General features: G+C 42.9%; 1 protein-coding gene across 1 annotated transcript in view; it reads left to right on the forward strand.

Annotated features, from left to right (window-relative positions):
- Positions 1-17054, forward strand: part of LOC126353786 (uncharacterized) — a 461839-nt gene that overhangs the window by 232283 nt on the left and 212502 nt on the right. The window contains exon 3 of the mRNA XM_050002875.1: positions 4401-4517. Within this exon, the coding sequence (XP_049858832.1) occupies positions 4401-4517 (117 nt within the window). The remainder of the gene's footprint in view (positions 1-4400; positions 4518-17054) is intronic.

Consider the following 17054-nt stretch of genomic DNA (forward strand, 5'->3'; position numbering starts at 1 on the left):
TACCATATGAAATAAGCGTATGAAAATATGCGAAGTAGACTACTTTTCGTGTTGAACTGTCACTTATTTCAGATACCGTTCTAATGGTAAATAAAGCAGCATTTAGTTTCTGAACAAGATCCTGAACATGGTCCTTCCACAACAGCTTACTATCTATCCGAACGTCTAGGAACTTGAACTGTTCCGTCTCGCTTATAATGTACCCATTCTGTCTTATCAAAATATCGGTCCTTGTTGAATTGCGAGTTAGAAACTGTAAAAACTGAGTCTTACAGTGATTTAGCATCAAATTATTTTCCACAAGCCATGAACTTATTTCATGAACTACATTATTTGATACTGTTTCAATATTACACACAAGATCCTTCACTACCAAGTTGGTGTCATCAGAAATATTTTTGAATCACCTGTAATACTAGAAGCCATATCATTTATATAAATAGGAAACAGCAGTGGCCCCAGCACCGACCCTTGGGGAACACCCCACTTAACAGTGCCCCATTGCGACTGAACGGCACTACCACCCTCAATATTGCTGAGAATCACATTTTGCTTTCTGTTCTTAAATTAAGAGGCGAACCAGTTGTAAGCTACTCCCCTTATTCCATAATGGTCCAACTTCTGCAGCAATATTTTGTGGTCACCACAGTCAAAAGCCTTCGTTAAATCAAAGAAAACACCTAGCGTTTGCAACCTTTTATTCAATCCGTCCAAAACCTCAGACAGAAAAGAGAATATAGCATATTCAGTTGTTGAACCATTTCTAAAACCAAACTGTACATTTGACAGCAAATTATGTTAATTGAAATGCTCCAGTAACCTTGTATACACAACCCTCCTGATAACTTTAGCAAACACCGATGGCATAGAAATAGGTCTATAATTGTCAACATTATCCCTGTCTCCCTTTTTATAAAGTGGCTTCACTAACCGAGTACTTTAATCGGTCAGGAAACCGACCACTCCTAAAGGAAAAGTTACAGATATGGCTAAGTACTGGGCTAACATACATAGAACAATACTTCAGTATTCTGCTAGATACCCCGTCATATCCATGAGAATTCTTGGTCTTTAGTGATTTAATTATTAACTCAATCTCCCTCTTGTTAGTATCATGGAGGAGCATTTCAGGTAACAGTCTCTGAACACTTTTTTCTATGAGCGCTATATGATTCCCTGTTGGGACTAGGTTTCTATTTAGTTCACCTGCTATATTCAGAAAGTGATTATTAAATACTGTACATATATGCGACTTATCAGTAACACGGACATTCCCACTACGCACTGATTCTATATCCTCGACCTGTTTTCATTTTATCCTGAGACTTAGCTATTCTACCTGCATACCACATACTTTTTGCCTTCCTAATAACTTTTTAAGCACCTTACAATATTCTTTGTAATGGGCTGCTGCATTTAAATTTTGACTATTTCTAACGTTTTGATATAATTGCCACTTTGTTTTACAGGATATTCTTATCCCTCTAGTCAGCCATAGAGACTGCCTGTTTGTGCTAGTACCCTGTTTTGAACGTTTTAATGGAAAGCAACTATCAAAGAGCACGAGAAAAGTCTTGAGGAAAGCATTATATTTGTCGTCTACTTTATCAGCACTATAAACATCTTGCCACTCTTGTTCCTTGATAAGGTTTACAAAGATCTCTGCAGCAACTGGATCAGCTTTCCTAAAAAGTTGATAACTATATTTAACATGTGTTGCAGCACAAAAATCTTTTAAAGTTAAAATTTGTGCATCATGATCTGAAAGGCCATTCACGTTTTTGCTAACAGAATGCCCTTCTAGTAATGAGGAATGAACAAAAATGTTGTCTTTGGTTGTTCTGATGTTCCCTTGCACTCTCGTTGGAAATAATACGGTTTGCATAAGATTATATGAATTAAGGAGCTCTACCAACATCCTTTTCCTTGCACAATCACTTATACAATTAATTTTTGTATTTCCTATAAGGTGAACTAAGAACCTCCTCCAGCTTAAGCAAAAATGTTGTGAAATCGGAGTCTGAGGATCTATAAATAACAACAGTTAGACGTTTAGCTCCACTAAATTTAACCACACCTGCACAACATTCAAACACCTTTTCAGTGCAGTACTTTGAAACATCAATTGACTCAAATAGGATACCTTTTTTCGCGTACATGGCTACTCCCCCACACCGCTAAAAGCTCCTAGAAAAGCTGCCAGCCAACCTGTATCCTGGTAAAGGAAGCCTCTGAATTATCTCCTTATTTAAGAAGTTTTCAGATGTACCAATAATTTCAGAGTCAACATCTGTAAGCAGTTTACTAACTTTATCTCTAATACCTTGTATATTTTGATGAAATTTACTAATTCCCTCATTAATCTCATACCTAAGCTTTGTCGAAAGTTGTTTCTTTGATACAGAGACTTCCCTTAAGCAGGAATACCTATCAGCTGACTTACATCTAAAAATAATACAGCTCTAACCCCCACTACTACAGGAATTTTCGCATGAGTGATCCCACCACCCCCACCTATGTTGTCACCTATAAGCTTTGCCGACCTCTCCTTTCCATACCTATTGAGGTGCAGGCCATGTCTAGTGAAACCCGTCCTGCTGATAGACTCCACCGACACCACTGAAATGTGACTCATGCCTTCTGTCATCAGCGCACCCCTAAGTCTCATGTTATTACGCCTGACGACTGTATTAAGATGAGGCCGATCGTGACGCTGAAACAGTTCCACGAAATGCACATTCGTGTTGCCAGTCTGAGTGGCTATCTTTTCCAGGTCACCATCTATGTCATACTCCCCATCCCTGTCAATACTATTACCAGCCCCACCCACAATCACTACCTGATCCTCTTTAGTAAAATCCCTGCATAACCCCCCTATGTTAACAGTCACCTGAGCCAATCCTGCATTAGGCTTCACAATGCCGGTGACCTGGTACTCACTCCCCAACACTTCCTGCAACTGCTGGCCTACACCTCTACCATGAGAACTACCTAACAGCAGAACCTTCTTCTTTCTCTTAGACTTTGCAACTGTCCTAGCCGCCGTAACTGCTGAGGTCTGCTGCATACTTCCTACATCTACATCTACTAGAGATTCCTCTCCACTAGACCCTGACAGTTGGTCATATCTATTGCAAACACCAATAGTAAAACTATCTGAAAATCTCCTTCTCCTAGCAGATCTCTCGCCAACAGCCAGCTCCCATTTCACAACCCCCTTCTCCCTCCTCATCCTATCTAGCTCCTCCTGTGCGTTTTTCAACTGCACCTGAAGGGCAAAGATCTTACGCTCCTGCTCCTCTATCAACTTATTCTTGCTACATAACCTGCAGTTCCAGGAGAGAATCTCACCAGAATGCCCACTGGCTTCCCCACTGCATTTCCCCCCAGCGCAAATACTTCGAACAAGTCTCACACCGCAATCCACTACTCAAGAACCTACGGCAAAGCCCACACTTCTCACTCATGGTAAAATTTTACAGTTATTGAAACAAGAAAACTACTTTATCTAAGTTCCGCTACTACAATATGAAGATGTTAAAAAACTGACTACAATGATCACAAACTTGCTCTAGAAGGGGATTAACTACTATTAGTGACAGTATTAATCAACAACAAATGATAATATAACAAAATACTAACACAGAAAGAAAATCAAACGTCTAATGACACAGTAACGAAACTGAAAGCAGTTTCCAAAAATTTCTTCTGAAATTATTTCACCAGAAAACACCAAGAACACCGGTTGAAAGCTACTAAAGTTCCTAAATAAACCACTATACACAAACAATTAATTAGTACTTAGCTTTCGATGCGCTGCTACAGGTGCAACTGGTTAGCGCGGAATGTAAACACAGGTAAGAGGTTAAGTTGCTCGATACGAAACACTCCCAAATATTAGGTCACAACACAAGAAGGCAGAGGTGAATGAAGAAACCACTAGTAAGTCACTTATATAGTAAATATTATCACAAATACCGTTAAAATATTTACTTTATTGCGTAGTCATTAGGTACTGTGTACATTCCTAAACGGTGTCGCTCATGATGGGATCTGTAGAACGCAACGAATGAATGACAACGCATCTCACGAAATATCATTGTGTTAGAAATTGTAAGTGTCACTAACTCAAATGTTTCGGTAGCTCTTTAAAATCTTGTATTACCTCTGCATTTTGATGTGTGCTACGCAGTTATATCATTAGTACTTTGCTTCAAATGGTAAGCGAAAATTAAAAAACTGGTCTTTCTTCTGAAGTATCTGATTGAATTATCTACCAGATTAACAAGTAAAACAAAAGCGATGTGAATATTGCCTCACTCTTACTGAGTGTATAGTAGTGTGATGAGCCGCGTGCAGAGTGGTATCTCAGTAACGGGACACAGGGTGATCTGTTCCAGATACGGTGGCGGCGCCGTCCCACAAACCCAAGAGGCGGGCCTACCTGCTCAAGCGGAAGGCGCTCACCACCGGCTTCTTCGACACTGGCCGCGCCAAGGACGCCGACAAGGACAAGGGTAAGGGTAAGAGCCGGCCCGCAACCACCAGTCTCCGCATTAATAATTACTTGTTGATTAAGGTTAAAGGACAGTGTCAATATTGCGATGTTCGTCTTCCAACGCTTCAAGCCATCGATAACAACTACTGTGCGTTCGGGACTACGGATGTAGATTACATTGGTAGTTAGAAATAAAATTGGCAGAACTGGTTCTTCATAGATATACGATCTTTTTAACTCGTTCTACTATTGAGTACCATTTAACAATGTGGATAGTTAACGGAAGTTTAGCGTTTAGATTTTCAGTTTGTTTTTAAAATAGCGCATCTTTAACTGTGCAACGTATTTTCCTTGTTGATCGAGTGTTTCGAAAAGCCGTTAAATACACAGAAATAGTGCAGCAAGCAATTGCTGAAAAATTCGGAAAACAGCTGTACCTCGTCATAATGCAGTTCGTCGACCTACTGAGAAATTTCAAGAGGCAGGATCAGTGTTAGATGCCAAACGATCTGGAACATCTAACTAAATGAACCGAAAAGTTGCTCACAAAAATCATTGCGCAGTTCGGCACAAGAAGACGATATCGGGCTTGCAACAGTGCATAAAGCAGTTAGACAAACATTGAAATTGTTCTTGCACAAAGCGTCAGCAATGCAAGAATTCATAGATGCAGGTCATGAAATTCGAATCCATTATGCAAATGTTGTACATCTGTTACTGAGTGTAAAGTAGAATAGCAAGGCCAGTTGTTGTCTTGATCCAGTCATAAACTATTTCTTATCGCTAGATAAAATAAGACTTCCAGGCTATCATGTACTCCCGAGCCGATTGGGCTTGTTATTTTCAAGGTCACAATAGTCCCCCTTTGGATCCCTCTCCCCTTTCTCTCCGGATCAATAAGATTCAAGCTCTCCCCCCTGCCTTCGTCATCCTGTTATTATTAGAGAAAATGCATGCACCGCGTCATTCTGACGCTGCGCTCTGTAGTGAGAAGACGATCAACAACAGAGTTAACCTTATTTTAAAAAAATTGTGGCATATGTTACCATAATTTACGAAGGAAGACACATTGGCAAGACAGTATCTGTATCAATTAATGACGTCAGGGCATATTCTGCAAAATGACGGTAAATATAACCATAGTCTGTGAGGTAAGACCTTTTTACATTATAGTTTGTGGCTGAGTTACTAATAATGTCGTCAGGACATGTACTGCAAAATGACTGCAAATATTGACATTTACATCTACATCGAAACTCTGAAGTCCACCTTACGGCACGCGGCGGAAGCTACCCCGTACCACTACTAGCCATTTCCTTTCCTATTCCACTCGGAAACAGAACGAGGGATAAACGGCTGCCTATAAGCCCCCACATGACCACTAATTTCTCGCATCCTATATATTCGTGGTCCTTACGCGCAGTGAATGTTGCAGGCAACAGAATCGTTCTGTAGTCGACTTCCAATTTTGTCGATAGTGTACCTCGCAAAGAACGTCGCCTTCCCTCCAGGGATTCCCATTTGAGCTTCCGAAGCATCTCCGTACTACTTGCATGTTGTTTGAACCTAGCAGTAACAAATCTAGCTGCCCGCCTCTGAATTGTTTCGATGTCTTCCTTTAGTCCGATCTGGTACGCATCCAAAACACGCGACGTGTAAAGGAGATCGCATGTAGGTCGAACTAGCGTCATAATATGCGATCTCCTTTACACATAAGCCGTACTTTCAGAGAATTCCCCCCCTATAAACGAAGGCGACCATTCGCCTTTCCTACTACAACCCTCACATGCTCGTTCCATTTCACATCGCTTTGCTACGTTACACCCAGATATTTAAACGACATGGCTGTGTAAATCAGGTCACTCCTAAAGCCGTATCCGGACATTACAGTTTTGTTTTTCCTACTCATTCACCTTAACTTACATTTTTCTACATTTAGGGCTAGGGCTAGCTGCCATTCATCACACCAACTAGAAATTTTGTCTGAGTCATCTTGCATCCTCCTAAACCATTCAACGACGACACCTTATGTTACGGGACAGCATCATCATTAAACAAATATACATTTCTTCCCAACCTATCCGCCAAATTATTTATGTAGTCAGAGAGTAACAGCGGTCCATCACACTCCCTGGGGCGCTCCTAACGACAGCCTTGTCGCTGATGAACATTCTCCGTCGAGAACAACATACTGGGTTCTGTAACTTAAGACTCTTCGAGTCACTCACATATCTGGGAACCTATTCCACATTTCCGTACCTTCTTAAACCACCTACAGTGAGACACAGCGTCGAACGCTTTCCGGAAAAATATAAATATGGAATCTGCCCGTTCCTTCATCCACAGTTCGCAGTGCATTATGTGGGAAAAGTGCTAGCTGAGTTTCGCAAGAACATTGCTTCCTAAAAACCGTGCTGATTCGTGGACATAAGCTTTTCGCTCTCAAGAAAATCATGGCGTCAGACACTTTGACAATGTTGTGTTGCTGAGTTAGTATAATTTAATGACATCATGACACTTTAAACAATTACTGGCACTACCACTGCCATCACACTATATTTAAAATGAAACTAAGAAAAATGTCAGAAGGAGGAGACGAAAGTGCTCACATCCCAGAGCTCACATGCCGCTCTGCCGATAACCAGCACCGCCAGAGACGGCTACCGCCGCAGTAACCTACAGGGTCCAGTGTGCGGACGCCACACCAGCACTGGACGAAAGCATTGACCACAAGCCGTCCATCGTCGCGTATGAGACACCCAGTTATCCTAATCACCTGTCAGAAGGAGAATCACCAGTCTGTGGGCCACCATAGCTAATGGCGAAAGTCTCCTCTCCATGACCCTGCCCTCTAACTGGAGACCCTATAGATGCATACTAAAGATGGCCACACATTTTATATGGGAGCTGCAGACAGCAAGCAGCTGTGATTACAGTAGCATTTTTCGTCTTGTCAGAGCACCCGAATACAATATCTTAAAAAATTATCTTAATTTTTTTATTACAAGTATCTAATTATCGACAACATATCCAGAAATGAAGTTTTATTAACATTCTGCATACTGTTCTACCGTAGGGAAAACAATTTGTTTAACCTGACTGTGCTTCAAATAAACTAATCCAGCCAGCAGGTTCTGTCTCACCCACCTAGACTGTGTCCGCCAGATGCATTACGAGTCTCGCTCTACTTAAATGCAGGGAGACGCCAACCGAGCTACGTTTTTGCCTGGCAGCAAACTCATGTGGGATAGGTGTACAGATAGTTTACTTACGTACAAACCATGAAAATTCTCTGTCTTGCACGCTGGAAACGGTTTTAGATCCACATAAATTGATTTCTAGATGATTCGATGCATGGTTGTGTGGATCATACTGCATCTCTGGTAGTATGTTTTTATTTTGTGGTCGCGTGATGCTGTCAGGATTAAATTACATATGCTGTTAAGCGCATCTGTGAGAAGTAGGCCTACAATTTATGAGTGTCATAAATATTTTGTAGAAACAGGGTGCTCGGTAAGCCATGAGAAATCATCAGGCCGTCCAAGCACATATCAACAGCCCTACGAAATCGATCCGGTGCGCATACTGCGAACTGCACATCCCACATACGACTGTTTGGCGTGTATTGAGAAACCGTTTGTATTTGAAGCCATTCAGATTGACGATCGTACAAACAATAAAAGACACTGATAAAATTGCTATCAAGAACTTCTGCGCGGATATGGTAAATCTATTACGTGAAGATGAACATTTATTGGACAAAATCATCTTTTCTGATTAGTCGACTTTTCACTTACGTGTCAAGGTTAAGACACATAGCAGTTGGATTTGGGGCAGTGAAAATCCACATCAAACATTGCAACACGTTCGTGATAGCCCTAAACTGAACATTTTTGTGCACTGAGTAAGAACAAAGTGTACAGCCCCCTTCTTTTTACGTGAAAGAACCATCAACGGGACAGTGTACCTGAATATGTTACAACGATTTTTGATACCACAGATCGACGAGGAAGACCAAGAACGAGATGTTTACTTCGTGCAAAATGGTGCACCACCCCACTACCTGGCTGACGTCCGGGTTATCCCAGTGACCGCTTTCCAGGCCAATGGATTGGCCGTGATGCACCAGTTGCACGGCACCCACGTTCCCCAAACCTGACACCACTTGATTTTTTTTTTATGAAGATTCAAGGACATCGTGTTTGTACCTCCTGTGGCGCCTTCTCTACCTAAATTGGTTGAAATTAAGAATTTCAGCAATTTTCATGTGCAGTAGTTTAACTTCAGTGGTGATTAACCGATGTTTCGTGGGTGAAGAGCGGCATTTTGGAAGCAGTGTATTTTCGGACTCCGTTGGAGATGCTCAGGCTGTATTAGTGTGTTTTTCGAGAATGTTTCATCTGATGAGCGGTGAAATAGCCAATAGTTTGCGTGTGTGAATTACTCAGTGCTCCCATTTTCGGGCATAGGAATTTTTCGGCATCTGCTGGACTTGTCATTTTCGTGTCTGCGTGTGATACTATCCACACTTAGAAGGTTTCAGTGTGTAGCCATTGTGGAATTCATAGTTCGGATACTGTGGAACTTTAACGGTTTTGTAAAGATAACTCACGCGATTAATCGTGATTTATTCAACCACCTACAAGATCTTAAGAAACTCGATCAAGTTCTGAAATTAATTTATTGTGAACTGTGACATTCTATTTTTGTGTGTTCATATTGGAAATGAACTCGAATTTGTGAAACTTCTATAAAATACGTGAGTGCATACGTAATTTTTGCGTTGTAAATCCTGCCTGCATTTACATTAAATACACTCCTCGAAATTGAAATAAGAACACCGTGAATTCATTGTCCCAGGAAGGGGAAACTTTATTGACACGTTCCTGGGGTCAGATACATCACATGATCACACTGACAGAACCACAGGCACATAGACACAGGCAACAGTGCATGCAAAATGTCGGCACTAGTACAGTGTATATCCACATTTCGCAGCAATGCAGGCTGCTATTCTCCCATGGAGACGATCGTAGAGATGCTGGATGTATTACTGTGGAACGGCTTGCCATGCCATTTCCACCTGGCGCCTCAGTTGGACCAGCGTTCGTGCTGGACGTGCAGACCGCGTGAGACGACGCTTCATCCAGTCCCAAACATGCTCAATGGGGGACAGATCCGGAGATCTTGCTGGCCAGGGTAGTTGACTTACACCTTCTACAGCACGTTGGGTGGCACGGGATACATGCGGACGTGCATTGTCCTGTTGGAACAGCAAGTTCCCTTGCCGGTCTAGGAATGGTAGAACGATGGGTTCGATGACGGTTTGGATGTACCGTGCACTATTCAGTGTCCCCTCGACGATCACCAGAGGTGTACGGCCAGTGTACGAGATCGCTCCCCACACCATGATGCCGGGTGTTGGCCCTGTGTGCCTCGGTCGTATGCAGTCCTGATTGTGGCGCTCACCTGCACGGCGCCAAACACGCATACGACCATCATTGGCACCAAGGCAGAAGCGACTCTCATCGCTGAAGACGACACGTCTCCATTCGTCGCTCCATTCACGCCTGTCGCGACACCACTGGAGGCCGGCTGCACGATGTTGGGGCGTGAGCGGAAGACGGCCTAACGGTGTGCGGGACCGTAGCCCAGCTTCATGGAGACGGTTGCGAATGGTCCTCGCCGATACCCCAGGAGCAACAGTGTCCCTTATTTGCTGGGAAGTGGCGGTGCGGTCCCCTACGGCACTGCGTAGGATCCTACGGTCTTGGCGTGCATCCGTGCGTCGCTGCGGTCCGGTCCCAGGTCGACGGGCACGTGCACCTTCCGCCGACCACTGGCGACAACATCGATGTACTGTGGAGACCTCACGCCCCACGTGTTGAGCAATTCGGCGGTACGTCCACCCGGCCTCACGCATGCCCACTATACGCCCTCGCTCAAAGTCCGTCAACTGCACATACGGTTCACGTCCACACTGTCGCGGCATGCTACCAGTGTTAAAGACTGCGATGGAGCTCCGTATGCCACGGCAAACTGGCTGACACTGACGGCGGCAGTGCACAAATGCTGCGCAGCTAGCGCCATTCGACGGCCAACACCGCGGTTCCTGGTGTGTCCGCTGTGTCGTGCGTGTGATCATTGCTTGTACAGCCCTCTCCCAGTGTCCGGAGCAAGTATGGTGGGTCTGGCACACCGGTGTCAATGTGTTCTTTTTTCCATTTCCAGGACTGTACTTTTGTGGAACATTCACTATATTGTGGCCAAACTTGTAAGTCGAAGCACATTTACGGCGGCCCATTGAAGTGTTTGCGCTGCGTAATGTGTAGGTAAACCTTTTAGTGCAGTAGCACGTGGGGGCTCAGAACTGGTACAGAACCTGTGAACAGTTTAGAAATTAGCTTTTCTGCGAGTTGATGAGAGAGACTGTATTTTATTTCGTCATCCACAGCACTTACACATTCCCATACAACCCGTATTGTCCTTAGTGGCAAAAGTCATTGGATAACGATATACATAGAGCGGTAATATCAGTTCGTAAGGTATAAAACAGCAGTGCATTGGCGGAGCTGTCATTTATTTTTAGATGATTCGTGTGAAAAGGTTTCCGACGTGATTATGGCCACATGACGGGAATTGAAAGACTTTGAACACAGAATGGTGGTTGGAGCTAGGCACATGAGTCATTCCATTTCGGAAATTGTTAGTAAATTCAATACTCCAAAATCCACAGTGCCAAGAGTGTGCCGAGAATACCAAATTTCTGCCATTACCTCTCACCATAGACAATGCAGTGGCCAACGGCTTTCACTCAACAGCTTAGAGCAGTGGCGTTTGTGTAGAGTTGTCAGTGCTAACAGACAGGCAACACTGCTTGAAATAACCGGATAAATTAATGTAGGACGTACGACGAAAGTATCCGTTAGGACAGTGCATCGAAATTTGGCGTTCGTGGACTATGGCAGCAGACAAATGATGCGAGTGCCTTTGCTTAACAGAACGACATCGCCTGCAGCGCCTCTCTTGGGCTCGTGACAATATCAGTTGGACCCTAGACGACTGTAAAATTGTGGTCCCGTCAGATAATTCTTGATTTCAGTTGGTAAGAGCTAGAAGGTAGGGTCTGAGTGTGGCAGAGACCCCACGAAGCCATGGACCCAAGGTGCCAAAAAGGCAGTGTGCTGCTGGTGATGGCTCCGTAGTGATGAGGGCTGTCTTTAAATGGAGTGGACTGGATCCTCTGATTCAGCTGAATCGATCATTGACTGAAAATGGTTATGTTCCGCTACTCTGACACCATTTCCAGCCATTGATGGACCTCGTGTTCCAAAACAACGACGGAATTTTTATGAATGACAATGCGCCATGTCACCAGGCCACAGTTGTTCGCGATTGAAATGAAGAACATTCTGGATAATTCGAACGAATCATTTGTCCACACAGGTCGCCTGACAAGAATCTCATCGAAAATTAATGGGACATAATCGAGAGTTCAGTTCGTGCACAAAATCCTGCACTGGCAACGCTATCGCAGTTATGGATGGCTATAAACGCACCATGGCTCAATATTACAGCAGGGGACTTTCAACAACTTATTGAGTATATGCCACGTCCAGTTGCTGCACTACACCGAGTAAAAGGATGTCCAAGACAATGTTAGGGGGTACCCTATGACGTTTGTCACCTCATTGTAATGTGTTCTGGGACATTTACTATAGAGGGTGCATAAGTGTTGGTCTGATAACGATGGGGGATCTTTGGTCTGCTCTTCCACATGGGCTAGACATTGTTATATAAACGGTGGTATCGCTTCTTGCAACATTTTGTTGATCTTGTTGCACTATTTTGTGTGTGTGTGTGTGTGTGTGTATGTATGTTTTTGTGTCAGAGTCTAAATTGCTTATATTTTGCCTACATGTGCGTCTTAGTTCTACTTGAAACAATATTGAGGTCATCCATGCATCATGGTAACCCTTCCTGTTGTGGTAAATTAGTTTGCATTACCTCGATTATTACCTATGTTTTTCTAGACAGTTATTGGTGTTGGATATGCTGTTCACTTAGGAGTGATATCTCGGATTTTAAAGACATCAGGGCGGTTACTTTAGTAAATAAATGGCTCTGAGCACTATGGAACTTAACATCTGAGGCCATCAGTCCCCTGGAACTTACAGCAACTTAAACCTAACTAACCTAAGGACATCGCACACATCCATGCCCGAGGCAGGATTCTAACCTGAGACCGTAGTTTCGCGCGGTTCCAGACTGTAGCGCCTAGAACTGCTCGGCCACATCAGTCGGTTGTTGAAATCATAAAGGAGGTGTTAGTATTATACACGCAAGCCTCCCCACCAACCCACCCAACGGCAAGGTCCATGGTTCATGGGGGGGGGGGGGGGGGGGGGGGGGGTATGAGAACTACTAACGTTAATTATAATTGGCGGGCCGCTTGAATTTGTGTGTGCAATGGCCTGATTGGCTAACTTTAATGCAAATGAACTCGGAAACAGCACAACGTATCGATTTTTTTCTTAACAATTATTTCTCAGCACAATCTACCCTGCAATGCCCTTGCAAGCTTTTCAGACTTTTCTGACCACCCTATATAAAGACAAGTAGTTTTTTACCTCTGTTACCAAAAATTTCGAATAGTTACTGACCAATTTTCTTTTGCATAAAATGACTCAGATTTCCCCTGTAAATTTGTCACCGCCTCAAATGCTTCAAATGGCTCTAAGCAGTATGGAACTTAACATCTGAGGTCATCAGTCCCTAGACTTAGGACTACTTAAACGTAACTAACTTAAGGGCGTCACACACTTAATTTCACGAGGCAGGATTCGAACCTGCGACCGTAGCAGTCGCGCGGTTCTGTACTAAAGCGCCTAGAACTGCTCGGTCACCGCGGCCGGCTTTAGTAAATATACGCCACTAAATTTCCTCCTTAGTTTGCGATTTGGTGTAGAGCAAAACTGTAAACTCCATCTGAACAGGCCTCTAAAGGCCCAGTGGTACCGACCGACCGCCTTATCAGCAGCTTAGAGGTATTACTGGATGGAGATATGGAGAGGCGTGTGATCAGCACAGCACTCTGCCGGCCATCGTCAGTTTTCATGACCAGAACCGCTACTTCTCACTCAGGTAGCTCCCCAATTGGCCTCGCTAAGGCTGAAAGCACTCCACTTGGCAACAGCACTTGGCAGTTCCGAATAGTCGCCCATCCAAGCACCAGTCAAGCCCAACAGTGCTTAGCTTTAGTGATCTGGTGAGAACTGGTGCCACTACTGCAGCACGGTCTTTCGCAAGGGTAGCAATGTGCATACAAAGAAAATACGTGCAAGTTGCTTGTCAATACTGGTGAATCCACTCCTGCTCCGTACCACACCTACCCCTGGCCTAGTGGTATCTGTAGTGCGGTACACACAAAATAGTGCAACGGGGCTACAAGTTTACAACTGGATTGTAAGTACAACCACATTTAGAAGGTATGATTACAAATGCTGCCATTTTGGGTCTTTATAGTAGTGTGAGAGATCACAGTTTTTTCTCCTCAGGGGAATTCTCTTCTGTCGATAGCTTTTTTTATTTTTTAGCTATAAAATAAGAAGAGGAGATTGTTAACAAAGATGACACAAGTATTTTATAGTGCTCTCAAATATAGATGCATGTCCATGCATGAAGATTCCAGGCAAAGATACTATGCCTCATTTCACAAAGTAAAATATTGCAGTGCACCTGAAAATTGCTCTATGTGTGTAGTAGGACCTACCACCTGCTCATATGCGTGTTAGAAATAGTGGAAAAGAACTGTGTATTGGATGCATCATGATGTTTTATTGGCAACAAATATTGTACACAAGCAAGATATAGACAGAGAGTGTTTCCAATTAGTGTGGATTATTTTGGTGTTGATGGTGTAAGTTTGATTAAGGGGTTGTTAATTGCTAATTCATCCTGCCTATTTTTCATGTCTTTTTTTAATGTGCCTGTAAATTACGTAAAATAACCCTTCAAAATCAGTCATTTGTTCACAACCAGGTGATCATAACATTTCATTATTTATTTTGGCCTTCGTTTTCCTGCATACGATTTTACAGTACATTATAGGAGCCATTATATGATACAACAATCATGTTTAACCACTATATACACGCTGTAAACAAAAGACATATTTAATTATCCCACAAAGGTGGTCGGGCTGTCACGCAGACACGAATGATATGGGGTGGGAGAGCAAGTGTACATCCAGGAAAAATGTGGTATGTTCTAAGAGAAGTGCCATGCAAGAGATAAGAGGCAGAATTCCATCCCCAGATACCCTCGGATAGAAGAATTGCAGTAAGGAATGTATATAAAGCAATATAAATATACATTACGATCAGAATTCAATTACTGAATTACTGTCCAATAGAATGTGTCTAGATACTTATAAGAAGCATTGTAAGATATTACACGAAGTTGCTCAGACATTAACTGAATTGTGCTACATCTTCAACGATACTGTGGTAGATGGCACATTACGAGAGCTCTTGCTGCTAACTATATAAAAGCGACAGATGAGAAATATGAAACGAGGGTTCTAGGTAGATCTTTATCTGCAGTAATCTAAAGCTGATGAAGGCCCCTCAATCAAACTTATAGCGACGTCCCACACTAATAATGCAGGGGCAAGACATGGTAAATATGTGTCACAGTGTGCTAATTTTTTAGTCCCATATTTACATGTGTGTAATGCGTTGCAGAAATTGTTTAACACAGGATATCAATCTGTTGTTGTTGTTGTCTTCAGTCCTGAGACTGGTGGATGCAGCTCTCCATGCTACTCTATCATATCCCAGTACCTACTGCAACCCACATCCTTCTGAACCTGCTTAGTGTATTCATCTCTTGGTCTCCCTCAAAGATTTTTACCCTCCACGCTGCCCTCCAGTACTAAATCGGTGATCCCTTGATGCCTCAGAACATGTCCTACCAACCGATCCCTTCTTCTGGTCAAGTTGTGCCACAAACTTCTCTTCTCCCCAATCCTGTTCAATACTTCCTCATTAGTTATGTGATCTACCCATCTAATCTTCAGCATTCTTCTGTAGCACCACATTTCGAAAGCTTCTATTCTCTTCTTGTACAAACTATTTATCGTCCATGTTTCACTTCCATACATGGCTACACTCCATACAATTACTTTCAGAAATGACTTCCTGACACTTAAATCTATACTCGATGTTAACAAATTTCTCTTCTTCAGAAACGCTTTCCTTGCCATTGCCAGTCTACATTTTATATCCTCTCTACTTCGACCATCATCAGTTATTTTGCTCCCCAAATAGCAAAACTCCTTTACTACTTTAAGCGTCTCATTTCCTAATCTAATTCCCTCAGCATCACCCGACTTAATTCGACTGCATTCCATTATCCTCGGTTTTGCTTTGGTGATGTTCATCTTATATACTCCTCTCAAGACACTCAAGACTCTGTTCATTCCATTCAACTGCTCTTCCAAGTCCTTTGCTGTCTCTGACAGAATTACAATGTCATCGGCGAACCTCAAAGTTTTTATTTCTTCCCCATGGATTTTAATACCTATTCCGAACTCTACTTTTGTTTCCTTTACTGTTTGTTCAATATACAGATTGAATAACATCGGGGAGAGGCTACAACCCTGTCTTACTTCCTTCCCAACCACTGCTTCCCTTTCATGTCCCTCGACTCTTATGGCTGCCATCTGGTATCTGTACAAATTGTAAATAGCCTTTCGCTCCCTGTATTTTACCCCGGCCACCTTCAGAATTTGAAAGAGAGTATTCCAGTCAACATTGTCAAAAGCTTTCTCTAAGTCTACAAATGCTAGAAACGTAGGTTTGCCTTTCCTTAATCTTTCTTCTAAGATAAGTCATAAGGTTAGTATTGCCTCACGTGTTCCAGTATTTCTACGGAATCCAAACTGATCTTCCCCTAGGTCGGCTTCTACTAGTTTTTCCATTCGTCTGTAAAGAATTCGTGTTAGTATTTTGCAGCTATGGCTCATTAAACTGATTGTTCGGAAATTTTCACATCTGTCAACACCTGCTTTCTTTGGGATTGGAATTATTATATTCTTCCTGAAGTCTGAGGGTATTTCGCCTGTTTCATACATCTTGCTCACCAGATGGTAGAGTTTTGTCAGGACTGGCTCTCCCAAGACCGTCAGTGGTTCCAATGGAATGTTATCTACTCCGGGGGCCTTGTTTCGACTCAGGTCTTTCAGTGATCTGTCAAACTCTTCACGCAGTATCTTATCTCGCATTTCATCTTCATCTACATTCTCTTCCATTTCCATAATATTGTCCTGAAGTACATCGCTCTTGTATAGACCCTCTATATACTCCTTCTACCTTTCTGCTTTCCCTTCTTTCCTTAGAACTGGGTTTCCATCAGAGCTCTTGATGTTCATACAAGTGGTTCTCTTATCTCCAAAGGTCTCTTTAATTTTCCTGTAGGCAGTATCTATCTTACCCCTAGTGAGATAAGCCTCTACATCCTTACATTTGTCATCTATCCATCCCTGCTTAGCCAT

This window comes from Schistocerca gregaria, chromosome 3 (genome assembly GCF_023897955.1).
Source record: "Schistocerca gregaria isolate iqSchGreg1 chromosome 3, iqSchGreg1.2, whole genome shotgun sequence".
Lineage (NCBI taxonomy): Eukaryota > Metazoa > Arthropoda > Insecta > Orthoptera > Acrididae > Schistocerca > Schistocerca gregaria.